General features: G+C 41.0%; 2 protein-coding genes across 3 annotated transcripts in view; one reads left to right on the top strand and one right to left on the bottom strand.

The window, feature by feature from the left end:
• NAA15 (N-alpha-acetyltransferase 15, NatA auxiliary subunit) overlaps positions 1 to 3,970 on the bottom strand; it is an 84,798-nt gene extending 80,828 nt beyond the window's left edge. Inside the window, exon 1 of one of the 2 annotated variants that reach the window (XM_060654139.3) lies at positions 3,611 to 3,970. In XM_060654139.3, coding sequence (XP_060510122.1) covers positions 3,611 to 3,664 — 54 coding nt within the window. In that variant the 5' untranslated portion in view covers positions 3,665 to 3,970. The remainder of the gene's footprint in view (positions 1 to 3,610) is intronic. The other variant, XM_060654138.3, reaches the window with a different exon arrangement.
• Positions 3,971 to 7,464: 3,494 nt separating this feature from the next.
• NDUFC1 (NADH:ubiquinone oxidoreductase subunit C1) lies at positions 7,465 to 12,458 on the top strand. The gene is made up of 4 exons (XM_060654172.3): positions 7,465 to 7,599; positions 7,951 to 8,054; positions 9,803 to 9,882; positions 12,308 to 12,458. Exons 1-3 carry the CDS (start codon positions 7,533 to 7,535, stop codon positions 9,860 to 9,862), a joined length of 231 nt encoding a protein of 76 aa, XP_060510155.3. The 5' UTR covers positions 7,465 to 7,532; the 3' UTR covers positions 9,863 to 9,882; positions 12,308 to 12,458.
• The last annotated feature ends 802 nt before the right edge of the window (positions 12,459 to 13,260 follow it).

The raw sequence follows: 13,260 nt of genomic DNA, 5'->3' as shown, positions 1-13,260 counted from the left end.
GGTTCATGAGATCAAGCTCTGAGTCGGAGTCAGGCTCCACGGTGAGCACCAAGCCTGCTTGGGATTCTCTTTCTTGCTTACTCTCCCCCCCCCCCACCCCCCTTCCTGTGTGTACTCTCTAAATAAATAAATAAATTTCAAAAAAATAAACTAAACTCCAACATAATATAGATCCCATTAAATTCACTCCCTGACCTTTCTCCAAATTATATACAAGACACATTTGCAGACATTGACCAACTTATGACAATTCTTTAGCAGAAAACAGTTAAGTAATATATGAAAAAAAGGGGCCAAATATGCAACAAAACTGAATTTTAGAGATCAACTAAACTAGAACAAGCCAGGCAAATCTATTACAGAAACTTTTTGCAAACTGATGTGTATAAGAAGTTTCCTTTGAAAAACTGAGGCAAAAACATACTTCATTATTTTGAAATTGAGGTTTCAAATATTTAAAAACTAACTTCATTTTCTACACAAATTTACTATAAGCAAGTATGGTACAACTAACAAAGTAGCAGCTCAAAAACTGAATACTGTTGGAATGATTTAACAATTACCAACCTAGCAACACTTATTGCACTCATTAGAGTATGCCCAACTTTTCAGATGGGGGTGGGGGGGGAGAGGGGAGCTTAAAATCAAAAGAGCTAATACACCATAAAAACCGAGGAAGCAAAAACAGTTTTGAAAGAGCGAATACTAACTATACTTTTGTTTAGTAATGTTTTCTTCATTCCTAATGTAATAGAATAAGGACATTATATACCCTTTTCTTTAGTAATTTTCACATTTCTTCTGCATATACCTTATCACAATAAATCCTTTAGCACTTTGATTTTAGCAATGAACTTAAAGGTTTTGCCCAACTATCCCAACCAGAAAAAAAACTGTAAAATGCTTATTCAAAAATTGCTATTCTATGAATGGTTAAACTGTGGTACATCTATATCACAGAATTCTACTCAACAAAAAGGAACAGACTAGTATGGATACATCCAACAACTTGGATGAACCTCAAGGGAATTATGTTGCATTAGAAAAAAGGCTAATCCTAAAAAGTTATATATTGTATGATTCTTTTCAGTAAGTGTTCTTCAAATGACTAAACTATAGAAATAGAGAATAGAATAGTAGTGGTTGCCAGAGTCTGGGGGTAGAGGGGATGGGAAGGAGGTGGAGGATGTGGTTCTAAAAGGGCAACAAGGATCCTTGTGCAGATGAACTGTTGTTCTGCATATTGACTGTAGTGGTGGTTATGTAATTACACTGTGATAACACCGCACATAACTAAATACAACACACAAATTAGTACTAGTAAACTGGAGAAATCTGAATAAGACTGGTAGAGTGCATCAATGTTACCATATTGAACTACAATTTTGTAAGACATTAGCACTGGGGAAACTAGGGAAAGGGTACAAGGGATCTTTGTGTTATTCCTTCGACTACATGTGAATCTAGTTATATCAAAATTAAAAGTTTGCTTTTTTAAAAACTGCTACCCTAACAGCTAGGATAATTTGAATATGAACTGTATATTCCACAGTATTAGGGAATGGTTGTTAACAGTATTATGGTTATTCAGGGCAATGTCCTTATTCTCAAAAAAATCTTGCTGGAGCATTTAGGATGAAATATGTCTGCAACTTACTTTGGGAAGAGAGAAAAAGCACATCTGGCAAAATGTTACACATTAAGTTTAAGTAAAGAGTTTATGACTGTTCCTTGTATTCTCTAAACTTTTCTTCTTGAGTTTTTTTTTTTTTTTCCAAAACAGGTTTGAGGAGAAAGATTTGAGACAAATTTTTATCCTAAAACTGTTACAGTTGAACCTACACACCAGTTAGTCTTTTAAAAAATGTAAAAGTAAATAAATTGTTTTGTTAAAACTATGTTATAGTCCCATCTACACTCATTATTCGTAAAACAAAACAAAACAAAAAAAAAATGGCAATAAGGATTTCGAGGTAAAAGTTATGTGGTATTGGATATGACTTTCTGATAAATGTTTCAACAAAAATTGACTAACTCCATAAGGTATACGCATATTTTTGTAAAATCAAAGTTAGTTCGGGGCGCCTGGGTGGCTCAGTCAGTTAAACATCCAACTTCAGCTCAGGTCATGATCTCACAGTTTGTGACTTCAAGCCCCATATCGGGCTCTGTGGTGACAGCTCAGATCCTGGAGCCTGCTTTGGATTCTATGTCTCCCTCTCTCTCTGCCCTGCCCCTCCCCCGCTCACGGGTGGGTGGGTGGGTGTGTGTGTGTGTGTGTATGTGTGTGTGTGTGTGTGTAAAGAAAATCATTTAAAAAAATAAAATAAAAAATCAAAGTTAATTCAACATGGATTACTCCTATTTCTAGAAAACTAGATCCCCAGAGTTCTATTTTTCAAACAAGTGATGTAAACTGAAATTGCAAGAAAAAAAAAGCTAACACTTTCATGCACACTGTTTTAAATTTTGCAAACAGTTAATCCTTTCACAAACAAAAGTCTGCATGAAGGGGCAACCCACACACTACATGCCAAACAAAAAATGTGCCACAATGTATTAATTATAGTGCCAAGGCTACAAGATATATTTTACAATGTAAACAGTCCTTCCAAACATAACTGCATTTTAAAGGTATCAAAAAAAGAAACTGCACACATTTGAAATATAGGGAATAAGTGAATTCGAACTACCGTCAAAAAGATCCATCTCAAAAGCTCTTATGTTGTCTTTGCTAAAATTTTGCATCAGTGTTAATACACTTCAGTCCCTAAAAAAAGCCGCATCTAGAACATCTGAACTAAAAAGTGCATAAACTTTTCACTTCCAGCTAGACCGCCCCCTCGCAATGGGCCCCACCTCCCGAGTAGGGTACGGGGTGGGGCTGTTTCCCGCTCGGAAACTAAGAAATAAATGCCCCTTCCCAGCTCCATCCAGAAAGGAGGGAAAAAGGGAGGCCGAGAATCTGCAAACTCAAGTATGAAACTGACTACAAGAAGGGAGTCGTTTAGAAAGCTTCCTTTCCTTTGCTGAACCCCTCCCTTCCTTCCCACCTTCCAGGTCATTCAGTGACCCCGGGCCGGGCGGGGACAGGTGAATATCAAGAGAGGAAGAGGGAGGGAGGGACGGACGATGGAGAGAGAGCCGCGCTTGGGCAATGAATGAGCTGTGCCGCATCCGCACCACCTGTTCCTTCCAAGGGAGCCACCCTGATCTGCCGGCAGCGTTCCCGCACCACCAGCCCCCCCCCCACCCGCCCCGGCCGCGACTCCTGCCTGTGTTGCCCGCTTCCCTGCTAAAGACCGGGCCTGTCCTCCCTTCACTTGGGGCGGGTGAAAACCTGCAGTCTAGAAGCTAGGAGAACAGGGCCTAGTCCGGAACCACAGCCTCCGAAGCGTGGAAACAGGAGGAGGAAGCCCGTGGCCGGGGGCGCGCGGGGTGAAGTGGGAACCACAGGGAAGGGACGAGGGGGTGCATTCGGCTTGACTACGAGTACGAAGGCGGGGTTCCTGGCGGAGGTGGCTCGGTGCCCGCCGGGCCGAGGTTAGGGGTGACAGGCCCGTGTACCGGCTAAATCCTCCCCACTGCTTGCCCGGAGTCCCACACTTACCAAAATCCGCTTGAAGAGCGCGTTCTCCTTGGGCGGGAGGCTCACGGCCGGCATCGTTCCGGCTCCTCCCGCTGCTCCCGCCACCGCCCGGCTCGGTCAGTCTGTTTGTCCGACCGCCGCCGCCGCCGCCGTCCCTTGGCTGCTTCAGCCTTAACTGCCCTGATCCACCGCCGCCACCAGGCCTCGAATGTCACCGCGTCGCCCAACCCGACACCCCCTTCCCCTCGTTGTCTTTTTTTCCTTTCTCACTTAATGCTACCGCCGCCTCCCCCCCCCCCCCACGGGTCTCCGTCGGCGGTTCACGTGGTAACTGAACAGACCGACAGAGGTAGCCAAAATGGCGGACGCGGAGGGCTTTCCCACCCGGGTCACATCTCCTAGCACGCAGGCGCGATGACCTCCTTTCCCCACCTCCTCTGTCCTAGAGATTGCTGGGAAACCTGGAGGCCGGTCGGTGGGCGGAGGCCGCGAGGGTCGCGGCAGGTCCCGCCCATCCCTTCCCTCAGAATGTCTTGGAGGCGCAGAGGGCTGGTTGGCTGCGTTTTACGGCCGCCTCCAACTCAGAAATAGCCTTTCTGTTCTTTCTTGCTAGAGTAGTCTTTCATTCACTGGGTAGATTTTCCCAGCCTGAATGATCACATCATGAAGTGCTAAAATGCAGGCGTTCAAGAAGTTCTGCGTTTGATCGTGAAGTGCCTAATTAAGAAGCAGAGGCGGAAAGGAAAGAAGGCTTCACCCCAGGGGGACTTAGAAACAGATATGGAAAGGAGAGGCTTAATGGTGTGTGAAAACCGTGAGAGAGCTTTACCAATTAAATGGGCATGGCTGGAGTATCGGTGATTTAGTTTATTACTTAAGGTGAGCCTGGAAAGATAGCTATATCCGAAGCGCCATATTTGTACTGCCAAAGAAGCATCTGAAAGTTCAAGTGTTTTATTTAGTTGGTGATTCCATACAGTAAAGAGTTAATGACTGGGTCTCCTTGGGGTAGGGAGAGTTCAGGGACATTGACTCCACTGGAGCTGGCTTAAAGCTAGTGCTTAATACTGTGTTCAATTCCCCATCACCAGAAATCTTCAAATCTTGAAAACCGGAATATCAGGCAAGGATACTAGAGAACTGCTGCACTAGGCAAGATCGGACTAGATACCGAACGTGGCCTGTTCCGCTTAAGTGTATATAAGGGAGGAGGAGGAGGAGGATGGTTAGTTCGTTCATCTTACCTCCAGTATTTGCATATCGCTATTGCCAAAGTGCCTCTTCCCAAAAAATTTGCCATAAGTAAATAAATAAATAAATAGCCTCCCGGTTTTAATACTACGAAAGGGATATGTAGAGTGAAAATTCTCCCACTTCATATACTTAAGATGTTCTCTATTGACACTTGTATGTCTTAATCATTAAGTGTTTGAAATTTATAGAAATACAACATTTAAAAAGTCTATATATTTGTCACTCAGATTTAACAAATGTTAACATTTTGTCATTGCTTCTGATTGTTTTTTAAATAAAAATTCACAGGTACATCAGGAACCACATCCCTCTCCAGATCCTAAATTTGTTGTATAATATTCTCACGCATGGGGGCGCCTAGGTGGCTCAGTTGGTTAAGCATCCAACTCTTGGTTTTGGTTCAGGTCATGATCTCACAGTTCCTGAGTTGGAGCCCCATTCAGGCTCCGTGCTGATAGTGCAGAGCCTGCTTGGGATTCTCTCTGCCCCTCCCCCACCAAAAGTAAACAAAAAAATATTCTCATGCATCATAAATCAATAAACATATATGTAGTGATCTTCTATTTTATATTGTTTTCAACTCTTGCTCTTCTTTAACCCTCCTTGGGAATAAGAAGTGTGAGTCGAGTAAGATGTTGTCCAGAGGAAAAATCTGGGACTAGAGCATTGTTTTTCTAGCTGCTAACTCAAATCCTGTCACCTTTTTCCTGGGTCATAAATAAGGTTTTAGCATTCAAGTTCCGGAAATTCTTACATGGATTTCATGTAGCAAATGAAATATTGCTACATGCTATTGGTAGCATATTTCTACCAAAATATCATAGCTACTAGCTCCTGGCTGGAATTGCTTCATCAGGATTTTTCTCAAGATGGAGTTTCACCTACCGCTGCCTACTCCAAGTGTAGGGTTCCATCAGCTCTAACATGCTGAGAGGAATGTGCTTATACTTCATCACTTTCCCAAAATATACACTAGTAAAAGGATACAGGGACTAAAAGAACAAAACGGCCTTTTTCCAACAGCAGTACTGAAATTAGTAATTTGCTTACTGGGTTCTGTATGCTCTGACTAAACATAACTTCTGTTTCAACTTGTTGGATACTAGCAAAACCTGTGTCCGGACAAGCTTCCAAGGGATGATGTAGAAAGAATACCACTGTCAGGTTGCTGAGTGGACAAGAAGTTGAGAACCAACAACTGACTCAGCATATTAGTTGGGTGGTTTGCTTACTTGAGCATGAGTCCAGGAGGCTCAAACTAGGTTACAAACTATAATGTGACTCACAGATTAGCAATCTAGTTAGCCATCAGTTACATGTAAAAAAGAACCTAAAAGCATAGTACAATTATTTTACTCTTTGGTCAATAATTTTTGGTTAAATTTTCCCCCCAATAACATTGCTAAAGAAAATATACAGAGGTGGGGCACCTGGCTGGGTCAGTCAATAACCAGCATGTAGTTAGTAAATAAGAGCATGTGGCTCCTGATCTCAGGGTGGTGATTTCAAGCACCACGTCGGGCATAGAGCTTACTTTAAAAAAGGGAGGAAAGAAAGAAAAAGATTTGCTGACATTCATTGTGCTTTTAGATGGCCTTAAGTTTAAAGGATTAAAGTGTTAAAATTTATTATTTCTTTTACCTACATACATATTTTTCACAGTCTTTTAGACATCAGATTGAATTGACAATTGAATGCACAAAATCTGGCTCAATCGTGAAAGATATTTGTTGTCAATACAATGTCTTTGGTAGCCAAAAACAAGTTGTTTACAACTACCAAACACTTTCTAAGCTTCTCAAGGACCCTATAGGTTTTATGTTATAGCTGTAAAACTCAGGCATGCAGATATTAATTTGCCTAAAAATCAACAGCTACAATATGGTCTACAGGAATGGCAATTTGAACTTGACACTATGAACACTGTTCTACAGCTCATGGCCCCAGGAGACTATCCAAGTCTGTTAAGGTGAGCTAAGGAGGCTCACTAGATCTGGGGTCTGAAGACCTTAGTCTGAATCCCAACCTCCTCTGGCGGTGGGATCCTGAGCCTGAGCCAATCAGGGGACTTCCAAAATAGGAAGGTTCTCCCCACAGCGTTGTGAAGCTTTACTACGACAGTGTGTGTGAACAGACTTTTAGGAACTGTTGAGAGGTCTTTTCAAATATATTTCACCTTGGATGAGTAGCTTGCCTTCCTCGAGCTTCATCTGTAAACTGAGGATAATAAGGCGTATCAAGCAGTCATTGTGAAGATGAAACGAGACAATGCATGTAAACCATATGATGCACAGTGCAGTGTCTGGAACACAGAATTCAATCAAAGTGCTAATTATTACTCAACAAGACACTTCATTTTCAGTTTTCTGGCTCATGTAGCAAGATTTTAGTAAATCTCTTGAGTATCCCTGGCACAGGGGCCTGAAATAAACTCTCAAAGGACAGAGAAGTGGATAAACTTCCCTTTGCGCCCTTTTAATCATTTCCTCTCTAACCTCATTTTACAGACAGAAGGCTGAGACCAGGAGTGCTAGAGTACTTGGCTACCACCGCGGTTCTCCAGAGTCAACACCTCGACGCAGCCTTGCGGCGCGGCGAGTCCCGCACTTTGTTCCGCCAGGGGGCGCTCGGCCAGGCGCCGACTCCGGGGGAGACGGGACGGGGGGAAGGCGGAGCCCGGCCCGGCAAGATGGCGCCGCCCGCGTTGTTGCGCCCGTTTTCCAAGCTGCTGGCTCCGGCCAGGATCCCAAGTGGCTGTGAGTGTCCATCCTCGCTCAGGCCGACCCGACCCCCCCCCCCCCCCCGCCCCCGTCTGCCATTCCCAGAGTGAACCCAGCCCGCAGGAGCAGGGGGCGGCTGCGGTCTGGACTCGTCCCGCAGTGACCTTCGCCGGCCTGCGTCCTGGATCTCAGCCCTGACTGAGGCTCCCCATCACTCGCCGCCGACCCTCCTCTTAATGCCACCCGACAACTCTGAACCTATTTCCTGGGCTGTTTAAGCGGGGGAAGGTAGTAGTGAAGGGAGAATTAAAAGCAATAAAACGTAAATGTTAGGGTTTTTACTACAAGGCAATACGTTATAGATTTACAGACTCTGACCCCTTTCAGCTTCAGCGCGATCAAAATTCTACGTGCGGGAGCCGGCACATGACGGACCTAACTGGCTGAAAGTTGGACTGACCTTGGGCACCTCCGTCTTCTTGTGGATCTATGTGAGTTTTTACTCCCTTAATGTCACGAGACCCCAACACAGTGGGGAGGAGAAATGTCACTGTGAGATTGTTGCCGAGCAAATCTCCCATCCAGTAGGATGTTTATATAATTGCTAATTACATATTTCTTCATGAGGGAAGTCCCAAAGACTTAAAAGAAATATTAAAGATTTTCAGCGGTATTGAGAAAATATGATGAAGCTGAAACTTCTGTCATTCATCCTTAAGTAGCATGATTTTGTGATGAATGGTAGTTTTACGAAATATTAATTGCGCTTTATTTCCTAACGAGGATGGAGGCTGGTTGGGTTTTATGAAGGCACTTTTTTTCAGATGCCATAGGGACAAATCATCAATGAATAAGCTATACAAATTAAATCCCACTAGACTTCCCAAACATAAGATTTTAATCGATATTTGCATAAGTACATTGTTGGAAATTGTATTTAGTGTGTTGCAGCTCCCCCTCCCCGCCCTTTTTTTGTTTTTACACTATGCCTTTACATGTAAAAACTCATTTAATCTTTACAGCAACACTATGTGGTAGGTAGTTTGCTGAACCCTGGTTCTCCCTGACTTAAGAGTCACACTATAGACCAAGGTGAGATACTGCCTCTCTATAATTTTTTTAAAGTTGACTCAAAGTATCTGTGCTACATCAGTATTTAAAATGTTTTATTTTGTAGCTAATGAGTTTCTGGCTTCTTCCACTGCTTTCCACCTCCAACTCTTAGGTCTCTTAATTTGGGTTTTCTCATTAAAATGGCTTATTAAGGGTCGCCTGGGTGTCTCACTCAGTTAAGCATCCGACTCTTGATATCAGCTTAGGTCTTGATCTCAGAGTCGTGCGTTCAAGCCCTGCATTGGGCTCTGGAGCCAACTTAAAATAAATAAATAAATAAATAAAAATTATATATATATATATATATAGAATGGTTTGTTGACATGGGAAGGAGTAAGAGATGTTGAAAGTCATTTACAACTTAACAACGACAGTAACTAATCCTTTTTACAATAATATTTGTTACAATGAAATTTTAAAGTTTTCCCCAAAAAGCTCTTTTGCTGCTGAGAACTCTGATTGAAATTGGATCTTTGACTGCAACAAATGTCACCCTGTATCAACCATTGTTTTGATATTATGTTGCATTCTGTTAGACAGTGGTTTTAAGAAAGTGTCTATCTCCTGTGACATCTAATTAATACACATACAGTTGAGGGATGGAGTTGATCATTCACTGAAGTATCAAACTTGTACGGTTAGAAGTATAACACACCCACCAACCAACCTGGACCTCATTTAAGAACTCAGTTCTGGTTGGTTGTGTTGGTTTAGCTCCTCTATGGTAAGTTATTTATTATATTAATTAACCTCTGAATGAAATAACTTATTTGGCAGAAGTTGAATTTAAGCTTGTAAGGGCTGCTGTCTTCAAATTTAGCATGCCAGATTGAAGTCAACAAGTATATGCCATTCATAGTTTTTGGGCTTTTGTATCTCTTAGTCTTTCATTTTTAACTAGAATAGTTGTAATTCTTTTTTGCTTTTCCAACCTGTGTAGAAAAACAAATCCAGGCCCCAGTGCCCCATGCCTTCCCCAAACCCTAGAATAGTTGTAAATTCTTTTAACCTATTCTTATTTCTCTTGTATACCTCTTATATACCAAATATAAGTATCATTAATTAGCCTCTTCTTTTAAGTTGCCAGGAAGATTACATTTCTAATTTTAATTGTTACCTACTCTAGCTCATCAAACAACATAATGAAGATGTTTTAGAGTATAAAAGAAGAAATGGGTTGGAATAAACTATTGAAATACTAATACAGTAAGTATGCAATTTTATAGGATTAATAAATTACGCAAGTTAATTTGGCCTCTTTTTAAATAGTGTATTTTGGTTTTTTTTTTAATTGGGTTGATACTTTTTTTAAGTATTTAAGATTTTTTTTAATGTTTGTTTTGAGAGAGAGAGTGTGCACACGCACGAGAGAACACACAGGGGAGGGGCAGAGAGCAAGGGAGAGAGAGAATCCCAAGTAGGTTCTGTGCTGTCAACACAGAACCCGATGCAGAGCTGTCTCACAAACTGTGAGATCATGACCTGAGCCAAAATCAAGAGTCAGGTACTTGACCAACTGAGCCACCCAGGTGCCCCTATTCTTTTTTGTTTATTTTATTTTAGTAATCTCTACATCCAAGGTGAGGCTCGAACTCACAACCCCAAGATCAAGGGTCAGATCCTCCTCTAACTGAGCCAGCCAGGCGTCCCTGTTGGGTTTACATTTTTTAGCACCTATATTCCTGTCTGTGACACATTTTTGAATTTTAATACCTTACCTCAAGTGTCTCTCAGCATAATCATTTTTAATCACTATGCTTTGACTATGTTCAAAGAACATTGTGGTGGAGAATGAAACCAAAATCATATTTTTTATTACATCATAGTCCTGAAGACACAAGTTACCACTATTCTTGTATATGTTTCTTTTTTTTTTTTTTTTAATTTTTATCTATTTTGAGAGAGAACAGGCATGCAAGTAGGGGAGGGACAGAGAGAGGGGGGAGAGAGAGAATCCCAAGGAGGCTCTGCACTGTCAGTGCAGAGCCTGATGCGGGGCTTGATCTCATGAACCGTGAGATCATGACGTGAGCCCTAATCAAGAATCTGACACTTAACTAACTGAGCCACCCAGGTGCCCCTTGTGTACATCTTATCTATTTGTCATATACAACACTTGAGTGTAAATTCCATGAGAATGGAGACCTTGTCTATTTTATTAATCATGATGTACTCAGCGAATTGCCCAGTGCCTGGGCCTACTGGGAATTTAATATTTGTAGAATGGATGAATATATATGGGCAGTAGACTGGTGAATCTTTTACCATATGACCATTTCATTATGATTGTCATTACAACTAACACCCAATTGGACAGTTCCTGATAAAATCTGTCTATGAACAAGATACTATACTCTGCATGCTCTGTGATTTAAAAAAAAAAAGGGGGTGAGTTTATTTTATATGTCAATATATATATGTATATACATAGTATATTTCTGAAAATCCTTTTAAAGAAATTCTGTATTAATCCTTTTATAAAATGAAAACTCACAAATCTCAACTTTCATGGATTAGGTTGATCAAAGTAAGTAACATATTCGCTTGATAATAAAATAGTAAATACTAGCATACACTTTTTAAAAATATTTAACAACTCTCAAACTCAGCTCTTTAGGGTTTGATAATCCAAATTTTTCACTTTTTTTCCTATTGGTATCACCTTGCTATCACTACTTTAGTCAGCCAATCAAGAGATAAGAATAAAATAGATATTTTTTTTTCTTTTTTTTTTTTAATACTTATTTAGTTTTTGAGACAGAGAGAGACAGAGCATGAATGGGGGAGGGTCAGAGAAAGAGGGAGACACAGAATCTGAAACAGGCTCCAGGCTCTGAGTGGTCAGCACAGAGCCCGACGCGGGGCTCGAACTCACAGACCATGAGATCATGACCTGAGCCGAAGTCGAACGCTCAACCGACTGAGCCACCCAGGCGCCCCAGAATAAAATAGATATTTAAATCAAGATGCTTTTGCTACTTTCTTATAGGTCACATAAAATATTTTTTGCTAGGGGCGCCTGGGTGGCTCAGTCGGTTAAGCGTCTGACTTTGGCTCAGGTTATGATATCATGGTTCATGAGTTTGAGCCCCTCATTGGGCTCTGTGTTGACAGCTCGGAGCCTGGAGCCTGCTTCGGATTCTGTGTCTCCCTCTCTCTCTGGCCCTTCCCCTCTCGAGCTCTGTCTCTCTCTCTCAAAAATAAATAAACATTAAAAATATATTATATTGGGGCGCCTGGGTGGCTCAGTCGGTTAAGTGTCTGACTTCGGCTCAGGTCATGATCTCGCGGTCCGTGAGTTCGAGCCCTGCGTTGGGCTCTGTGCTGACAGCTCAGAGCCTGGAGCCTGTTTCAGATTCTGTGTCTCCCTCTCTCTCTGACCCTCCCCCGTTCATGCTCTGTCTCTCTCTGTCTCAAAAATAAATAAACGCTAAAAAAAATAAAAATAAATATATATATATATATATTTTTTTTTGCTAAAACTTAAGTAAAATGAAGGGTTGATATTCTTTGTGGATTTGTTTTCTAGACTTTCCAAGATGCTCTAAGGTGAATTATTCAGAATGGTCTAATTTTAATATTATTTCTACTGGTTAATGCTATAGTTTTCATTTTTTTCTCTTCATTATAGGTATGCTTCATATAGTGATTTTACCAGTTCCTTTGGATTCACCAATCTGTTGAGTTGTAAACGTGAGAGAAAAAGTTATATGTGAATGTATGTCAAATCAGCATTTGTTTGCATCATTAAATGAAAAAATAAAAAACTTCTGTGTTCCTCAGATTATATATGTTGTGACAATATGTCGAAAATGTCAGTTCTAGGGTATGTTATTAGAGATATTTTTATGTGGAAAGTACCATCTGATAACAGGGCCAGTGGTAATTAAGAACACATTGGTAAGAAAACTTATTAAAGAGATAGATTAAAAAATTACTGCTGAAGGATTTATTCCTTATATCAACTTTTAAGAAAATAATGTGTATTTATTTTTGAGAAGGAGAGAGAGACAGAGAATCCGAAGTAGGCTCCAGGCTCCGAACTGTCAGCACAGAGCCCAATGTGGGGCTTGAATCCCCGAACCGTGAGATCATGACCTGAAGTCTGGCACTTAACCGACTGAGCCACCCAGGCACCCTTCCTTGTATCAACTTTTAATTTCAAAAATTCTTGAGCGTCAGGGTGATAGAACTACTTTATTACTCAACACAGAAGAGCCCAAATACTGTTTTTTTCTGGAAGAGCCATTCTGGTAGGGTTTGTTCTGACTCTATTTCCTTAAATTTGAATGATTGTTATTTGGGTGACTTCTGTACTCTCCAGTTATGACAGTGCAGTTTGTTGTCCCTTTTTATAATATGACTTAGCAAACTCCTGACTGTTTAAGCAAAGGAGGAAGGGGAGAGAGATTTATTAGGCACAAAATAAGATACATTTCATTTATCCCTCATCAAAACCCTTTCTTGTGGGAAAAACAAAAACAAAAACCACCTTTTTTTGTGTATCAGTTAATGATTTATCAGTTGAAATTTATATATATGCCACTTCATTAACTTGTGATTTAAACAGTGTACCATACATTT

Source organism: Panthera onca, chromosome B1 (genome assembly GCF_046562875.1).
Source record: "Panthera onca isolate mPanOnc1 chromosome B1, mPanOnc1 haplotype 2, whole genome shotgun sequence".
NCBI classification, from domain to species: Eukaryota; Metazoa; Chordata; class Mammalia; order Carnivora; family Felidae; genus Panthera; species Panthera onca.
Note: the sequence above shows the minus strand (reverse complement) of the source record. Positions and strands in the feature narration are given on the sequence as shown.

Excerpts from the sequence above, each read along its gene's own strand:
- NDUFC1 (XM_060654172.3), top strand. The coding sequence starts at position 7,533 with ATGGCGCCGCCCGCGTTGTTGCGCCCGTTTTCCAAGCTGCTGGCTCCG. Across the intron at positions 7,600-7,950 it reads GGCCAGGATCCCAAGTGGCT|CTTCAGCGCGATCAAAATTC; the intron begins GTGAGTGTCCAT and ends GACCCCTTTCAG. Across the intron at positions 8,055-9,802 it reads CCGTCTTCTTGTGGATCTAT|CTCATCAAACAACATAATGA; the intron begins GTGAGTTTTTAC and ends TACCTACTCTAG.